Here is a 19529-nt window from a genome sequence, read left to right as displayed (position 1 = left end):
TATCTTTAAGGTTCACATGCCATTCAAATTGCTTTCAGGCAAATTCAACACATTTGACAAGGTTGCTTATCAAAATACTGAAACTGCCCCACCCTCTTTATGTCAAATTATTTGCACAAAACTTGAAAAAAAAATTATATATATATATATATATATATATATATGGGATTATATATATTTATATATATATTTGGGATGCCTGCCTTTACGTGCGCATGAACATTAATGACATCTCATTCTTAATCCGTAGGGTTTTATATGTTGTTAGCCCACCCTTTGCAGCTATAACAGCTTCAACTCTTCTGGGAAGGCTTTCCACAAGGTTTAGGAGTGCGTTCACAAGAATTTTTGACCATTCTTCTAGAAGCGCATTTGTGAGGTCAGGTAGTGATGTTGGAAGAAGGCCTGGCTTGCAGTCTCTGCTCTAATTCATCCCAAAGGTGTTCTCTGGGGTTGAGGTCAGGACTCTGTGCAGCCAGTCAAGTTCCTCCACACCAAACTCCCTCATCCATGTCTTTATGGACCTTGCTTTGCGCACTGGTGCGCAGTCATGTTGAACCAGGAAGGGGCCATCCCCAAACTGTTCCCACCAAGTTGGGAGCATCAAATTGTCCAAAATGTCTTGGTATGCTGAAGCATTAAGAGTTCCTTTCACTGGAACTAAGGGGCCAAGCCCAACCCCTGAAAAACAACCCCACACCATAATCCCCCTCCAGCAAACTTTACACTCGGCACAATGCAGTCAGGCAAGTATCGTTCTCCTGGCAATCGCCAAACCCAGACTCATCCATCATATTGCCAGAGAAGCGTGATTCATCACTCCAGAGAACACGTCTCCACTGTGGCGGCGTGCTTTACACCACTGCATCCGACGCTTTGCATTGCACTTAATGATGTAAGGCTTGGATGCAGCTGCTCGGCCATGGAAATGAAGCTCTCTACGCACTGTTCTTGAGCTAATCTGAAGGCCACACAAAGTTTGTAGGTCTGTAGCTATTGACTCTGCAGAAAGTTGGCGACTTCTGTGCACTGTGTGCCTCAGCTTGCGCAGACCCCGCTCTGTGATTTTACATGGCCTACCACTTCGTGGCTGAGTTGCTGTTGTTCCCAATTGCTTCCACTTAGGATTTTATTAGGTTTTTGAGGGCACATGAATTTAAAAAATATAATGATGTGCACAGATAAATCATTTATGATAAACACTGCAATATTCCATTAAAAAAAATTTGTCGATCAGTTTTGATTTCATGGTGACTTTAATAATTCTGAGGGTTTTGTGTAAGGAAGGACTCCCGCATGGTTATATTTCCTTTATGTGGTGGGAAAATAAACAAAAATCCTTTAGTAGTTCTCAAATATAATGATTTGCTAAACTGAGCTGTTTTCTCCATTTGAAACATGTTTGAGAGCTTGTGCTCTTGATGAGTCACGCTGTGACTGTAGTGCTTTGAATTCAAACGCCTGTCATCAAGGACGTGTTCGTTGTGGTTGTGCTGATAAACACATCACTGATGCAATGCTAAATATGTGAGGAAAATGTTGAATCTATTCCTTTATAAGACACCAAATGAAATACATCTAATGCTGAACTAAGAGCAGTGGCTTTGATTCAGTGCTGTGCAGGTGTAAGTTTCTATAGGCTGCAAGCAATCAATAGGGTTCATTACAGTTGTTCATTGAATGCAGCAGACGCTATTATCCAAAGAAAATTACAGATGAGAATACACAAGCAGAAGCTAATAATCCGAGAGCAGAGGCGATTAATCCAAGCAGCTTGGTTCAGTAACTGGACTTTTAATTATTCTGGAGTTTCAAATATTTGCTGATGACTATGACTGGTATGAAAATAGAGCAAGATAAGTCCAGAGGGGGACTTACACCTTACAGCCGTAGGAGTTTTGTCTGAGACAGAGGCGAACAGTGTTAATGAGGGCCACTGGTTTGCCTCCCCTGATGCTTGTCTGCACATGTGTTTCGAATGTATTTTTAGTGTTGGGGTGCAAATGAATTTTACCAACAGGGGATACGAATCTGCTCTACTGTTTCTACAATAATAAATTATCATTATTGTTATTATTATTTAGGAGGGATCATAAACTATTATAAAAGGAAAGTTGTGAGGCTTTTCAGAAACACCCATTTTTGTCCGACACAATTGCCTCAGCTAATATTTTTTCAAAAGCTTTATTTTATAAATCTTTGATTGTACAGTACTATTTTGATTTTGTGACACTTTTCATAGTTCATATGAAAGTATATTAAAACAGCTACATTTTATTTGGTCTTACTTCGTAGAGCCACCTTTTGCTTTAATTACATGAATCTTATTGGATATGTCTGTACTATCTTTGGGGAATATTTGCTAATTTTTCCTTGCAGAATTGCTCAAGCCCAGTCAGATTCCATGGTGAGTGGCAATGGACTGCTGTCTTCAAGTCCATCTAGATTTTCAGTTTTTTCGCCAAACATAGCACTTGGACTTAAGTCCAAAAAGGTCAATTTTGGTCTCATCAGACCATAGCACCTTTTGCCAGGTGGCATCAGAGTCTTGCAGGTGTGTTTTTGCATAGCACAAACAAGACTGAGTGTTGCACTTTTTCAGGAAAGGCTTCTTTCAGTGTTATGTTTGCCGGTGGGGGGTGTTTCTCTTCTGGGCTGGGCGATTTGTAAGGATTGGAGAGAAAATGGATGCTGCCAAGTATATCCAAGTTCTTGAGGAAAACCTGCGTCCCTCTGCCAGACAGCTGAAGATGGGCAGGTCATTTACGTTCCAACACGACAATGATCTCAAACATACCGCCAAAGGAACAACGCAATGTTAGGAAGGTGAATGTACTTGAGTTGCTAAGTCAGAGCCCTGACTTAAATCCCATAGAAAATCAGTGGATGGACTTGAAGAGAGCAGTCCATTGTCGCTCACCAAAGAATTTGACTGAACTTGAGCAATTCTGCAAGAAAGAATGGGCAAATATTCCCCAATTTAGATGTGCAAAGCTAGTACAGACATATCCAAAAAGATTAATGGTTGTAATTAAAAAAAGGTGGCTCTATGAAGAATTAAATCAGGGGACTGATGAGTTTTCCAACCCTGTTATTCACTCTAAAGCTGAGGTCTCCAAACCTGGGGCGCTCCAGGACCGAGTTTGGAGACTCCTACTCTAAAATATGCTGGGTTAAAAACAACCCAAGTTGGGTTGAAAATGGACAAACAAGTAATTGAGTAACCCATGCAGTGAATGAGTTAAATGTTTGCCCAACCTGCTGGGTAGTTTTATTTAACTCAACTATTGTTTAAAAATGATTGTATTGCTTGCTTAAAATGAACCCTAAGTATGTTGAAATTAACATTTATTAATAAGTTTAATGAATAATAATTAAACAATAAACATTTATTAAATTGCTTATAAATAAATGTTCACCTTTTGATTATTATTGTTGCCTCTAGTAATTATGCATCTGATTTTTAATTTCCAACCTATTTTGGGTTCATTTTAAGCCAGCTATACAGTAAATTTTAAACAATAGTTGGGTTAAATAAAACTGCCCAGCATGTTGGGCAAAAATTTAACCCAACCGCTGGGTTTGTCCATTTTCAACCCAACTCAGGTTTTAGCCCAGCATTTTTTATAGTGTAGTTTTTCATTTTTTTTAAATTAATTTTCAGAATATCTTACATTACTTTGATGTTGTAATGCAAATTTTTTTTGGAATGGATTTGATTTCAGGCTATATGACAAATAAAGTAACTATTTTAAAGGGGTATGATGACTTTCTATGCACTGTATACACACTCACATAATCTGTTTGTTATATTGCAATAACAAATCAAAACCCTGATTTGTGTAAATTTTGTAATAAACAATTCTAGAAACAATGTAACAACTGCAAATGGTTCTAATCGTCTGTGAAAAAAAATAATAAAAAATAATATTTTAAAATAATAATAAATAAATAAATAAATAAATAAATAATAAATAATAAATAATAATTTATTAAATAATAATAATTTTATATAAATAAATAATAATAAATAAATAATTTATTTTCTGCTTTGTTTGTTTGACTGCAATACGAAGTGCTCGCAATAAGAAAATATCTGATAACCTTTATTTTTATTGCAAAATATTTTTTTTCAACCGCGTACTAAAGAAGCGGAACCGTTTTAAAGATGACTCGGAACCAAGACCCCTTGATTCGGATCCCTACGCGCATGTTCCTTTAAGTGCGCAGGAACAGATCACAGTGACGCTCTGCCTCTCGCGCCTGCCGCAGCCTAATGAACCTCGCCTCTTGCTGCGGTCTTACAACAAAACAAAAGGCCTTAAAATCCGCGACATATGTTAAAAAACGATAGATCAACTCACTCAAAATGACGGAGACCACTAAAACGCATGTCATTTTGCTGTCATGTGGAAGTTTCAACCCCATCACGAAGGGACACATTCATATGTTCGGTAAGTATCTCGCCTATTCTACAGGGAGTGGATGCGCGAGCTTATTTTCAATTCAGCCGTCTGTTGCATGAGTATGTAAAGAGGTTTATGTTGACCGTGATGATTTCAGACATTGTAATGTCACGCTTGGTGATCGATTATGTTCCTGTAATGAATTCTTATTGTCTATCGCTGTCCAAAGCGAAGGTGCTGAAATGGGCGACGGCCTCAGAACCCAGAATGATCAAATCATGCCTCAGTTCAGATGACGGTGCTGCGCAGCCGCGGGTTTAGCCAACAAATCTCTACATTAATCCACAGTTTTGTGGACGCAAGCAATATAGATCTGTGATTTATGACATTTCAACAAGTGTAATTAATCGTTACTTATGGGAAGTATACTTGGCATGCTAGAGCGTCTATAGAGAAAGACAAATAACAATCCTCTGTACATTTTTAACATCATGTGATATGCTATATTAAAACTCGGACTGCTAAGAGACTTTATAGACCGACCTTCATGCGTCATACAGATCACTGAGGAATGAGATTTTGATACATTTGAGCATATGGAAAATTAAACAAATTATGGGCTTGGTTTAAGACTATTTGGATTTTAATTTATGTTTATTTTTTGTTGCATCCATTTAACTTTCACAATTTTAGTCGTTTTGATTTTATTGAAATTCAGTGGTTGAAAGTGTAATGAATTTATCACTACAGTTTGTCATTACATTTTAAAGAAGACAGTAATGTTCAAAAAGTTGAACAGATAATGCGTCACAGCATGAAAACCTACCAGTAAAATTATCATCGTAACTAAAAATAGAGAGGTGAGCTGAGGACAGAAGGTCTATAAACGTTCATGACCAAAACCAATTAAAAGCAAGTGTTTCAGTGAGCCTGCATAGTTAAAGGAAAAAATGACCATGAACATGAACAATCAAGTTAATTAACCCCTTATGTTACATTTGGGGGGACCCTGTGGCCTTAAAGGGATAGTTCACCCCAAAATGAACATTTTGGCATCATTTACTCACCCTCGAGCTGCGCCAAACCTGTATGAGTTTATTTTTTCTTCTGCTGAACACAAAAGATGATATTTTGAAGAATGTTGGTAACTAGACAGTTGACAGAAGCCATTGACTTCCATAGTATTTTTTTCCTACTATGAAAGTCAATGGGAAAGTCAGCATTCTTCAAAATATCTTCTTTTGTGTTCAGCAGAAGAAAGAACCTGAGGTTGTTGGAATTTTTGGGTAAGCTATCCCTTTAAGAGCTCAGAAAGCATTGGTTTTATACTTCATGACTTCAAAATTTATAAACAGAATTTCAGCTCGTCTTAGATATCCTCCATAAAATATTAAACATGACCAATGTTTTGGGACCCCGGGTGTACGACATGAATAAATGCAATGACTTTTCACATGTTAAGACTTTCTGTGTTCTCACTCCTGACAGTTGTTTATTTTGATTTTGTGTCGTATTATCTAATGAAAGAATAGTAATAATTTGTCTGAAAAACACACGCTTATTTCATAATAAAACATAATATTTGCCTACAGGTTTGTCTTAAACAAATTTGCATTTGTATTTTAAAAGAAAGTTTCATCAATCTCAAAAGAGCATGAGGGTTAAAGGGTGAGTTCATCCAAAAATGAAAATTCTGCTATTAAAGGTGCAATATGTAAGAATTTTGCAGTAAAATATACAAAAACCACTAGGCCAGTGTTATATATTTTGTTCACTTGAGTACTTTCAGTATCCCAAATGTTTCCAACTATTTGTAAATCTTGAGAAAAAATGTTGTTTCCGGTTTTATTTTGTAGAAACCATGGAAACACCAAAGACGCTTTAAAATATTACATGTTTTAATAGACAAGGGAACAACTGTTTTGATATATTTATAGACAGAAAATATTATTATTGACATATTATTGTTTAAATCTAATTTTCTTGATTTTTTGCGAGTACCATTCTTTACCATGCCTCAGAGAAAAACACTATTTTGTCAAGTAGCTAACATAGCATAATCAGATGCAGCTTTATTTTTAGTAACAGTAATACATAATTTTCTCCATCATACAATACGTTTTAAAATTAATTGCATGCCATTTATCAACACAAGCCATCCAGCATTTAATATGATATTCTAAAATCGATCTAGTTTACTGCAGCGTGTAACAGTGTCTCACAGCAGCCGCCGAGCGAACGCACAGAGTAACATTATAACATCATTTTCAACACACTCAAATGTCTCTAATATGATAAACAGAGCTGCGTAACCTCATACTCATGACCGGAAAAGTGGAAACGGCGACTGCGGCATAATAAAAGTCCCGCTGCTCGCGGTGTGTGTTGTGCAATCGCTCCAGCTCCGCGTTCAGCTCCCACAACACTCGCTCCTGCTCTGCTTCATACTACAGTAATGTTAATAATCGCATCCATGAACATGATTTCTTCCCGACTCCAATCCCAATTTTTTTCCACCGACCATTAAGATGGAGACCACATGTCCCAAGATTCTGCGCTTAAACTTAGCGTCATCAAGCTTCACCTTTGTTTTGAATAGACCTCTAGCGACCTCTAGCGGACAGAAAATATTACATAGTGCTCCTTTAATTACTCACCCTCATGTCATTCCACACCCGTAAGACCTTCGTTCAGCTTCAGAACACAAATGTAGATATTTTTGGTGAAATCCGATGGCTCAGTGAGGCCTCTATTGCCAGCAATGTCACTGAACCTCCCGAGATCCAGAAAGGTACTAAAGACATATTTTAAAAAGTTCACGTGACTACAGTGGTTCTACCTTAATATTATAAAGCAATGAAAATACTTTTTGTGCACCAAAAAAACAAAATAACGACTTCTCAACAATATCTAGTGATGGACGATTTCAAAACACTGCTTCGAAGCTTTTGTTTTATTTTAAATCAGTGGTTTGGAGTGCCAAAGTCATGTGATTTCAGTAAACGAGGCTTCGTTTACACTATCCAAGCCGCTGATTCGAAACAAAAGATTTGCTTCAAAGCTTCATGAAGCAGTGTTTTGAAATCGGTCATCACTAGATATTGTTGAAAAGTCGTTATTTTGTTTTTTGGTGCACAAAAAGTATTCTCAATGCTTTATAATATTATGGTTGAACCACTGTAGTCACATGAACTGTTTTAATTATTTATTTCTTTAGTAACTTTCTGGATCTTGAGAGGTTCAGTGACATTGCTGGCAATGCAGGCCTCACTAAGCCATTGAATTTGATCAAACATATCTTAATTTGTGTTCTGAAGATGAACGAAGGTCTTACGGGTGTGGAACGACATCAGGGTGAGTAATTAATGACAGAAGTTTTAGGTGAACTAACCCTTTAAAGCTTGTCAGTGTTTGCTCTGAAATGCAATTATACCATCATACATGTATGTGACAGGACCTTGACTGAGAGTGTAAGTAGGAAAGGAAGAAACACTCAGAGAGCGAGAGAGAGATTTCTTCCATTGGCTTGTCCATCTCCACATTTCAGTGAGCCATTAAACATACCATTGAAAAAACCTTCCTTAATTCATTTACTGCAGCTGTTTTTCTCAGTACCAGCACCACCAGCACAGTTTGATCAATACAGTTCTGCTGTTTTCCCCTGAAGCCAAAAGCATCTGTGCGTCCGTGACCTAATTTTGAAGCCTTCTTCTCCTACTGCATGCCTTTGCATATATTGAGGCACAAAAATAAGAATGGGTTTATGGCTCGTTCTGAGCAGTGCTTCTGACCGAGATCAGTGGTTTCGTGCCGGCTATCTGAAACCAATAAAAATACTTAACATTAAATCAAATACATTTTAATCCTAGCATTTCATTTAAGTAGTTGGTTGTTGCTCTGCTTTTCACTCTGCCCTCATTTTTCCTTTCTTTGTAGTTTCTTTTGCACACTAGAGATATTTGCTTAGGACGTTTGTTCAGATTATTTCATCTGTATACATGTCTGCTTCATATTCCCCAGCAGGAGATCTTGTTGCTCACTTTTGTCAATATTTTGATGGCGCTGGGGGTGTGAGGTTATATTAGACAGATGAAGCACTGTGCTTACTTCGTGAGAGAAATCACATATCAGTCATCAGAGTTAAAACGGAGGTGCTGTCCTCACATAAAAGACCTTGTTTCACTTTCTTATGCTTCTAAGAGAATTCCTTTCATCCAAGTTACACTCTTGAAAATAAAGGTTCCAAAAAGGGTTTTTTTGAACCTTCAGTGAACAGTTCTTAAAAGAACAATTTTCTTATTACTGTGAAGAACATTTTAATAATCTAAAGGAACTTTTTCCATTGTAAAGGTTCCATGAATGCTAAAGGTTCTTCATGGAACTATCAAGAATCTTTATTTTTAAGAGTGTAATTTTATAACAGGGCATTGTGTTTTACAGAAGACAAATGATGACCATGAGATAACAAGGTAACTCTGTTTGGTTTGCAGAAAAAGCCAGAGAGTACCTACACAAGACTGGACGATTCATTGTGATCGGGGGTATCATCTCACCTGTACACGATTCCTATGGCAAACCGGTAAGAGAATCTGTTCATTTGAAAGTCTAAAGTCATTTTAGTATTGTATATTTAGTAGGGGTTGCACCGACTAATCGACTAGTCGACTTTATTATGACGCTTTAAGAATGACGTCGACTAGTCGCTGGTCATAGCCTATAGAGGGCGCAGCAGGATAAGAAATCTTTGAAGTCCACATTTATGCTCAGTATCCAAGTTATAGATATATTTAATTATACCATCTGGATTCTCAATATTGATCAGAAGAATGCACATTTTAAACAGATGATTGTACACATAAGTTAATCACCGTACAGAATCATTCAGTAGTGCAGATATGAATTGTCAACACTGTTCTGTGATTTATCAATAAAATAGCTTAGAAAGTTCTAACATACATGTATATTTCTTAGTAACTAAAACCCACAGCTTTACTATTTGTAGAGAGAAGCTGCCAGGCAGAATTAATTCACATGCAATCGCTCTCTCACTAATGCATTCATATAAATGTAATCTTTACTGTGCTACTTTATATCTGCATCTGATCTACAACGAGCAGAAATCTGTGAGAAATTTAATGATGCAAAAATAAAAGAACTGATAAAAATAAGCTGTTATGTAGGAGCAATTTTTGTGGGCAGCGTCATATGCCATAGTTGTCTCAGCTCGGGGTTCAGACTTGACACAGAATGCATTTTTGCTTTCAAAAACACAAGAAGCGGGCAGTGGAATGGGGGAAAACGCAAGGTCTCGAGACGCGTTTTTTTTAAAAAGTTGAACTGATTTGAACTTGAGCGCCATGTTTTTAGAATGCCGTGTCATGCACGAGACGCTGGAGACTCAAGACAGAAGTGTAATGGTCATACATGTCTGTCTAGCGCGTATTTACATAGAAAACAATGGAAAAGTAGAGCATTGGAATGGAAATGCGCGTTCTGTGTGAACAGCCACTTATTTGTTCATTAATGACGTCATCATCGACTAGTCGACGTAATCTCGACTTTAATCACATAAATGTCGACTTTGAAAAATCTGAAGTCGTTCAACCCCTAATATTTACGCAGTATCACAGGAGCAGAGTGCTATTGGCTCTTTTATTGCAGATAATCACATCTGTGTTGATATTCAGACCATCGTAAAATTGTAAAATTGCAGCTCAGTAAACAAAATGTTATAGTAGATATCGAGTGACTTGTATTTTTAGATACACATTGCCCGTTCCTTTGTCAATTTTTGCTTTGTTTGTCACTCCAAACAAACCTTGTTTGGTTCTGAGCAACACATGTAATGGTGTTCCTGAATGAATCAGTGTTTTGAACAAATCGTTTAGGAGAATGATTCAGTGACTCCCTCATAAAGACAGCCACTTGTTTCGTTCCTGAATGAATCAATGTTTTTGAACAAATTGGTTAAGTACTTGAGTTCATGACTCAGTCATCACTTATAAGTCTAATTTTCTAAAAATCCCACATAAACAGTGAAAACTCCCACTGTTTTTGCACTGTTATATTAATTATAGTCCATTAAAGTGCGCTCACATTAACGAAATTTCGAGAAATTTCACAGGGAAAAAAAGTCCATTGTCTAGCACTGCTTACATATAAGTCACTTTCAAATTAAGCCGATTTCTTTTGGTAAAAATGGGCAAATTTGCATGTCAAATTCAAACTTGTTGTGAAATCTGCGTGGGGGAATCTTTCGCAAAATTGCGTAGATTTTTATTGAACTACATTTCGACTGTGAAAATGGTAAATGTGACTACACCTTAAGGCTACATCAAGTTGTATGTTCATAAATGTGAACAAACTACATGTCTCTACTAGTTATTTAAGTAGATTCCTGTATATTGTCGTGCATATAAGGTTTTAATCTGAATCGTGCAAATCAGCAGAACTCTGTAACCAAAACTGGAATTAAAAAGAACTTTGCCCTAGTTTTCTTCTCTCTTAGCATCAAAATATGAATAATAAATGCTTTAGAAAGCAGGATTCAGTCATTCTAACTTAAATCCGTTGTCGGCAAAGGCTTACTTAACGTGTGAAAGAAACAGTTTTAGGAATCATTGTGTTTTGAACCCTGATCTAAAAAAAGGCAAATGTTTGAATAATGGCTTTTATTTTGATCAAACGGGGTTCCTTCTTTATACTCTTTACAAGTTCAGATATTCTCTTTATTGGTAGGTGGATGCAAAAGCACTCACTTTTCCCTGCTTTGGTTTCTTTTCTGCTTTTCTAGGGCCTTGTCTCAAGCAGACATCGTCTCACCATGTGTCAGTTGGCAGTTCAGTCGTCTGATTGGATCAGGTAACTGTCAATCAGCCAAAATGAAGCTCGGCAACACCCTCATAAAAATGCTATGCAGCACTTACAGCATCCTTGAGCTGTTGATGATGGATAGCTTATATATTTCAGAATGGACATAAAGTGTCTGATGGATTAATGGTCTTTTGCAGAGTGGATCCTTGGGAGAGTTACCAGGACACTTGGCAGACCACCTGCAGTGTTTTGGAGCATCACCGAGATCTAATGAAAGTTAGTCCCAATTTCGATCTGAATGCTGTAAGATTTTTACTTTTACTTCATCTTGAAGTGATAAACTGAGCTGTTCCTCTGCAGAGAGTCACAGGATGCATTCTGTCCAACGTGAACACACCCTCCACAACCCCTGTGATTGGCCAGCCCCAAAATGGGACGTCTCCTATTTACCAAAACACAGCTAACAAGTCTGTGGCGAGTGAGTGACCCTTGTTTGTTATGTTTGGCGTTCTGGAGAACAGGTCTTTCATGATTGACCGATGTCTCTTTTTCTCCAGTTAAGCTTTGGGGAAAGATGAGCGAAAGCCTGGGTAAAATTTGTTGTGTTCGCCCACACATGGATCGTTTTACCTTTGTTGGTAAGTTGATATATTCATGTACAGAATTTAATACATAATGCATATACAAAATATAAACGCTATATAATACAAATATAAATATAATAGATGCATTATTCACTTTCAATATAAAACTGTGGAGAAAAGAGGTCTATAACACAGCAATATGCCACTGCCTTGTCGTAGGGTTCATGCAGAAATCACATAATTCCGTATAATTATTTTGAATTATTCATACGCCTCACACAGGATGTGTATCAATTTTACATGACTGTGGTGACTTCCAATGAATCAATCATCCCCGTGACCTCTGAAGCCTTTCTGTTTTTCTCTGAACAGATGAAAATGCCAACCTTGGTACAGCAATGCGCTACGAGGAAATTGGTGAGACAATGTGATTTTCCTTGCCTTGGTTTTGCTTTTCAAATCAGTTCCTGCTTGTCACTTTGAGTCATCGTCAGAAAATACCGAGTTTGCCCAGGGAGGAGAAAAAAAATCACTGGGTATTTCTCCTCAGGAAAATATAAATAACATCAAATAAGACAAACACAGACAAGCAGTTGTCAGAGAAATAGTCAAAACAGTAGAAATCTTTCTATAATATAAGTCATTAAATGTGATGGTGTTTGTTTATATACTGTGGTGAAGAAGGCATCTGCTGAGTAGTGCCTCATTCTTCCTCCTCCTGGGGAAAATGTGTCTTGTTTCTTTTTCATCATATCAAAGTTGTTGTGTTTACCCCCAAAGCGAAGGAAAAACATCTCATTACTGTGTCTTGAGATTTTATGGTGTGATGTGTAACTGTGATTGTGGTTTGTTCAGAGTTGCGTATCCTGCTCCTTTGTGGCAGCGATCTTCTGGAATCTTTCTGTATCCCTGGCTTGTGGAACGAAAGTGATGTAAGTTATGATTCTTTCTTCTTTCCTTTCTTTCTTTCTTAAACACAAACATGTATATATAAAAATATTTATCATTCTTGCACATATTTGTTTGTTCACCTAAAATTAAGCAATATCACGCACAAGAGTGAGCGCCGTGTCAAGTAGTCACAGTTTTGTTTATATTCAGACCAATCAATGGTGCGATTGCGCTAAAGCTTTTATTTAACAGTTCAATAAGCAAGAAGATAAGATTGAGTACTTACAAACCCGATTCCAAAAAAGTTGGGACACTGTACAAATTGTGAATAAAAAAGGAATGCAATCATTTACAAATCTCATAAACTTATATTTTATTCACAATAGAATATAGATAACATATCAAATGTTGAAAGTGAGACATTTTTAAATGTCATGCCAAATATTGGCTTATTTTGGATTTCATGAGAGCTACACATTCCAAAAAAGTTGGGACAGGTAGCAATAAGAGGCCGGAAAAGTTAAATGTACATATAAGGAACAGCTGGAGGACCAATTTGCAACTTATTAGGTCAATTGGCAACATGATTGGGTATAAAAAGAGCCTCTCAGAGTGGCAGTGTCTCTCAGAAGTCAAGATGGGCAGAGGATCACCAATTCCCCCAATGCTGCGGCGAAAAATAGTGGAGCAATATCAGAAAGGAGTTTCTCAGAGAAAAATTGCAAAGAGTTTGAAGTTATCATCATCTACAGTGCATAATATCATCCAAAGATTCATAGAATCTGGAACAACCTCGTAAGGGTCAAGGCCGGAAAACCATACTGGATGCCTGTGATCTTCGGGCCCTTAGACGGCACTGCATCACATACAGGAATGCTACTCTAATGGAAATCACAACATGGGCTCAGGAATACTTCCAGAAAGCATTGTCGGTGAACACAATCCACCGTGCCATTCGCCGTTGCCGGCTAAAACTCTATAGGTCAAAAAAGAAGCCATATCTAGACATGATCCAGAAGCGCAGGCGTTTTCTCTGGGCCAAGACTCATTTAAAATGGACTGTGGCAAAGTGGAAAACTGTTCTGTGGTCAGACGAATCAAAATTTGAAGTTCTTTTTGGAAAACTGGGACGCTATGTCATCCAGACTAAAGAGGACAAGGACAACCCAAGTTGTTATCAGCGCTCAGTTCAGAAGCCTGCATCTCTGATGGTATGGGGTTGCATGAGTGTGTGTGGCATGAGCAGCTTACACATCTGGAAAGGCACCATCAATGCTGAAAGGTATATCCAAGTTCTAGAACAACATATGCTCCCATCCAGATGTCGTCTCTTTCAGGGAAGACCTTGCATTTTCCAACATGACAATGCCAGACCACATACTGCATCAATTACAACATCATGGCTGCGTAGAAGAAGGATCCGGGTACTGAAATGGCCAGCCTGCAGTCCAGTTCTTTCACCCATAGAAAACATTTGGCGCATCATAAAGAGGAAGATGTGGCAAAGAAGACCTAAGACAGTTGAGCAACTAGAAGCCTGTATTAGACAAGAATGGGACAACATTCCTATTCCTAAACTGAGCAACTTGTCTCCTCAGTCCCCAGACGTTTGCAGACTGTTATAAAAAGAAGAGGGGATGCCACACAGTGGTAAACATGGCCTTGTCCCAACTTTTTTGAGATGTGTTGATGCCATGAAATTTAAAATCAACTTATTTTTCCCTTAAAATGATACATTTTCTCAGTTTAAACATTTGATATGTCATCTATGTTGTATTCTGAATAAAATATTGAAATTTGAAACTTCCACATCATTGCATTCTGTTTTTATTCACAATTTGTACAGTGTCCCAACTTTTTTGGAATCGGGTTTGTACATTGTAGCCACAATGTTGCCGGTTATTTAATTTGCTCCGCCACTAAAATAGTTCCAAATGAAGCGAAAGCAGAATTGAGCGTTGCTCATTTTATATGCAGTGTTTAATTAATCAGAGTTTTTGAACAAATCTTTTAAGCGATTGATGCATTAGCTGTGTCCCAATTCAGAGGCTGCATCTTTCGAGGCTGCGTTCGAATTATAAGAGAATCACTTGTTCCATTCCTGAGTGAATTAGTGTAAGAATTGAATTAATCAATTGAGCCAATGATCCAAATTACTAAAGATAAAGATACTTCCCAGACAGCAATAGTGTGGCCCAGATCCGGCCCAGATCTGGTACATGTGGTTGACACGCGGACCAGATGTGGGCCGGATCTGGCCCGACACTACACTCAAAAAAAAGATTTTTTGATGCTGTTCAGTTTATTTAAACAATTTATTTTGATTCAACACCGTTGTATCAGGTTTCTGGTTTAAATGTGATTGATTCATGTTAAATTGACTTGAAACGATTACTCTTTGACTTAACTTGATGTTTTCATATTGGAATAACATGTTTAAATCAAGTAAACCCAACCAGGACTCAATCAAACAGGATTTTCACTTCCCATCATGCTTTGCAAAGGGGCTGAACTAGGAGTGTAAATTTTGAAATAAAGTGTTATTTTAAGCAGATTTTAGGAAGATGAGAAAATGGAAAGACTTTTTAATGTTTACTGTTCTATTATGTTGGTATTTAAAAGATTCTGTTAATTAATAGTTTTAGGGTTGCCATTGTGGTGAATTGTTGCACTTGTGCTTGGGTTGAGGACCTGCTAACAAACTTTCAAATTACTTTAATAAGAAAGTAATCGCTGTGGTAGTGCTCTGGGTTGCAGTTCCCAAAAGCATTGTAAGCCTACGTTGATTGTAAAACCATTGCCACCAATGGACTTATGATCAATTTAGGCTTTACAATGTTTTTGTTTAAGGCAATTTAGGATGAATCCAGTATCACATCTAGATTTCTAACACAGAACATCACAAAAGTTATGTAAATCATAAAATTAAACAAGAAGAATTAATTGTAAAAATCAATGTATATGAAAACTATTTATTTATTTATTGCTTTTTATTTATTTTCCAAAACATTACAAATTAGTTGGGCTGACACTATTAAATTAAGCTGTGCCCAACCATAGTAAATAAGTTGAATCAACCTTAATAAATTAAGTTGACCCAACGTAAGTACATTAAATTGGAATAACAGAATTGCATAATGCTGAAATAAAGCAACTCATGTGGAAATCCTTTCCATGGTTTTTTTTCGTTCAAAGAGTTATTTTTTTGAGTGTATGTTGCTGTCAGGGTTGTCGCCACCTACTGGCATAACGATGGCCCTGTCCCAAATGGCACACTAAAATGAAAAAAGGAACACCCTATTATTTTACGTACATTTTGGTCATCACAATTTTTTAAAAAAAAAGGTGTAAAGGACCGATATTTTTTGATAAACATTTATTTTTCTTGCAAGTTTTTACACAAATGTAAATTTCAGGGTGCTAAGTCCTGCTTTTTCATTTTTGGTAAGGAACTTAAATCCTACCTGGACACTCTCCTTACATCCAACAACTCTAAAGTCCTCAAAAATGTCTCACTATGTCTTTTTTATGATATTTTCATATTTTTTTGTAATTGAATTCTTTTACCCCTGGCATTGGTTATATGTGTTCTTATGTAATTTACAGAAAGAATTGCTGAAAAATTCCCCACAACGAATTATATGAATGTACTAATATTTGTATAATAGTAATAAATATAACATGATAAACATTAAATGTTGATGCAGGTTATGGATTAAAGAATTTAAAATCAACATAAAACATTACTTGTATTAGAATAACATGCATTGATGAATTGTACACAATAAGACCTGGAACATGTATAAAGAAAGTGAACTAAATATCTGATTATAATATTCTTGTAGATGGAAGTGATTGTTGGAGATTTTGGGATCGTGGTGGTTCCTCGGGATGGGGTCGACACAGAAAGGATAATGAACCATTCATCTGTTCTCCGAAAGCATAAGGTATAGTATTAGCACCAAGCTATTTGCTTTCCTTTGGTATTTACCATTATTGACTAGTGAAAACATTTTTACATCTAGTATCAGTTTTATTACGCAGTCAGTGCAGGGGGTTTAGAGCATATTTGCTGTTTTGTGATGTTTAAACGTCTTTGGTTTTCCTCTCACAGGACAATATAATCGTGGTAAAGGATGAGATCGACCACCCGATGTCAGTCGTCAGTTCCACCAAGAGCAGGTGTGTGTTCTTGCTGTCTCGCGTCATTCATCTGTTCCTTCTGTACCGTAAAGACCCGTTCACATCAAGGACAATAACTATAATGATAATGATTAAGATAGAGTTCTTAAAATAATACTAAATATAAAATAGCAGAGTCCACTTCACAACAGTAACGATAACGGCACAGAGAAACGATATTGTAGAATCACTTTCAGAACAACTTTTTCCAGCTAATAAATGATAAAAACAGTGACAACCAATCAGAATCCGTCCTGCTTTAAAGAGCTCGAGCATTCAAAGTGGCAGACGAAAAAACTGCTATGCATGCTTAAATGGGACCTATAATGCCCCTTTTACATGATGTAATATAAGTTTCTGGTGTCCCCAGAATGTGTCTGAAGTTTCAGCTCAAAATACTCCACAGATCATTTATTATAGCTTGTCAAATTTGCCCCTATTTGGGTGAGCAAAAACACGCCGTTTTTGTGTGTGTCCCTTTAAATGCAAATGAGCTGCTGCTCCCGTTCCCCTTTCCAGAAGAGGGCGGAGCTTTAACAGCTTGTGCCTCAGTTTCTCAACAACAACAAAGCTGGAGAATCTCACACAGCCAAAATGAGGATTGTCAGTAACGGTGTTCAGCCTTACATTGTTCAAACCGGAGTCGACACTGATGGAGAGACTCAGGAAGAAGTTACATTATATATTTGAGATAGTTGATTCAACTCATCGACTAGCATGTGCCGTTACGTTAATCTTTTGTGCAAATCCAGCGTTGAATTGACCCTCGTTTGTGAAGCAGTCCGGCGTAAAATGAAGGCATGGTAACAACACTCTATTACAACAACTCTTCCTTTTCTCTAAAGCAGTCCAACATGGCCTCAACCCCTCTGTTTTGTGTTCTGGGGGCGGGGTTTATGTAAATTTTAGGGTTAGTGATGTCATCAATCCAGGAAGAAGCTCGTTGTAGTCCCTACCAGCCGTTTGTTGTAGTCCTTAAACAGAGAATTTCTTTAAAAGAAAATATCTCCCTTTGCATTGAACTTTGAGCATCATAACTTTGCAGATGTTGTTTATGCTCTAATAGCAACATGAAATTTCTGTCATTAACCACCCTCATGTCGTTCCAAACCCGTAAGACCTTCATTCATCTTCAGAACACAAATCTTTTTAATGAAATCCAAGAGCTTTCTGTCCCTCCATTGACAGCTACTCAACAACATCTGCTCTCATGAACATGTTGGAGGTTAATATTTTGTAAATAAAGTGGTAAATTATGTTTTTTACGCAAACAAAGTACTTGTGTCACTTTATAAAATTTAGGTTTAATCACTTGGGTCACATGGATTACTTTTGTGATGTCTTTACTACCTTTCTGGGGCTTGAAAGTGTCAGTGGTGGGACAGAAATCTCTCGGATTTCATTAAAAATATCTTTATTTGATGAACAAATGATGAATGAAAGTATTGTGGGTTAGGAACGACATGAAGATGAGTAATTAATAACAGAATTTGCATTTCTGGGTGAACTAACCCTTTAACAAACAGCTGGTGTGGACCGTAATATAGTTATCATTATACTTATAATTTTTGGTGTTAACGGGCCTTAACCCTCTGCCTTTCTCCTTACCAGACTGGCTCTTCAGCACGGTGACGGTCACGTGGTGGATTACCTGAGCCAGCCCGTCATTGACTACATCCTGCAGAGTCAGCTCTACATCAACGCTTCTGGATAGGGTGCGGAAGTCCACTTCCGACCCGTCAGTCGTCCCCGTCTGTCTCTCTGTGTGTAATCTAGAGTATAATCCTCCTGTGCTACCACTGCTTTTCCATGTAGAGGAGCATTAATCTGTCCTCCCCTCTTACTCGTGTCTCATTGGGATGTACAGCACTGTGCCTGAGGGATCTGCTCCACCAATCAGCTTTAAGGGACTGGGTGGGCTTAGGTGCCCAATAGGAGGAAGAGGAGTGAGCCTCGCCACCACCATGACAGAAAAAGAGAGTGTGATTGAATTAAACCATTGCCTGCTACAATGTCGGCCTTTGCTGTTGATTTGATGCTCTCTGTTCTTATAGTTGCATGCCTAAGGGTTTTCTTTCAGCGCATGAGTGTTTAAATTACCACATAGACCGTAGTCTGTGGTTTCAGTGTTTGCAAAAAAACTGTGCTTAGACTCATCTCATCTCTAAATACATTTTCTACTCATCGATCAACTGTATGTACAGAAAACGTTCGTTTGCAGTCTCATATACTGTATTATGCCTGAATGTTTTGTCTTCAATGTGCATTCATGTATACGTGGAGTATTTGGTTGCACATTAAAGAATGCGATTTCATTTACTTTGCTTTTGTGCACATTTACTTCTCACACAGCTCCAGTTGCTTCACATTTACATACTAACATGCCACAGATGTGATTTTTTGTAAAGCCGGTCACTGCCTCTGCATCAAACCATTCGTTTCAGCCAAGATTCCTTTCACGTTGTGCTTGTTTTGTGAAGAGACCACACTGACACCATTCGAGAGCTGTTTGTTCACGTTAGACGAGGGCATAAAGTAACTCTTTTTAAAGCTATCTGATTGTTGGAACATCTTTTAAAATGATTTGAGCTGACATAAAACGATATATAACCTTTATAAATGAATCAAAGTGTATTTGATGAGAAGAATAACA

General features: G+C 37.5%; 1 protein-coding gene across 1 annotated transcript; it reads left to right on the top strand.

The window, feature by feature from the left end:
• The first annotated feature begins 4216 nt into the window (after positions 1–4216).
• Positions 4217–19195, top strand: nmnat2 (nicotinamide nucleotide adenylyltransferase 2). Its single transcript, XM_048164587.1, has 11 exons — positions 4217–4454; positions 8897–8985; positions 11200–11267; positions 11417–11495; positions 11580–11697; positions 11777–11857; positions 12176–12220; positions 12659–12735; positions 16540–16641; positions 16809–16876; positions 18488–19195. The coding sequence occupies exons 1-11, from the start codon at positions 4370–4372 to the stop codon at positions 18588–18590; spliced, it is 915 nt and encodes a 304-aa protein (XP_048020544.1). The 5' UTR covers positions 4217–4369; the 3' UTR covers positions 18591–19195.
• Positions 19196–19529: the final 334 nt, after the last annotated feature.

This window comes from Megalobrama amblycephala, linkage group LG17 (assembly GCF_018812025.1).
Source record: "Megalobrama amblycephala isolate DHTTF-2021 linkage group LG17, ASM1881202v1, whole genome shotgun sequence".
NCBI lineage: Eukaryota > Metazoa > Chordata > Actinopteri > Cypriniformes > Xenocyprididae > Megalobrama > Megalobrama amblycephala.
Note: the sequence above shows the minus strand (reverse complement) of the source record. Positions and strands in the feature narration are given on the sequence as shown.

What these genes read in the sequence shown, in the direction of transcription:
- nmnat2 (XM_048164587.1), top strand. Translation starts at nt 4,370, where the DNA reads ATGACGGAGACCACTAAAACGCATGTCATTTTGCTGTCATGTGGAAGT. An exon ending in GGGACACATTCATATGTTCG is followed by an intron (nt 4,455 to 8,896) that starts GTAAGTATCTCG and finishes TTTGGTTTGCAG; the next exon opens with AAAAAGCCAGAGAGTACCTA. An exon ending in CTGTTCTCCGAAAGCATAAG is followed by an intron (nt 16,642 to 16,808) that starts GTATAGTATTAG and finishes TTCCTCTCACAG; the next exon opens with GACAATATAATCGTGGTAAA.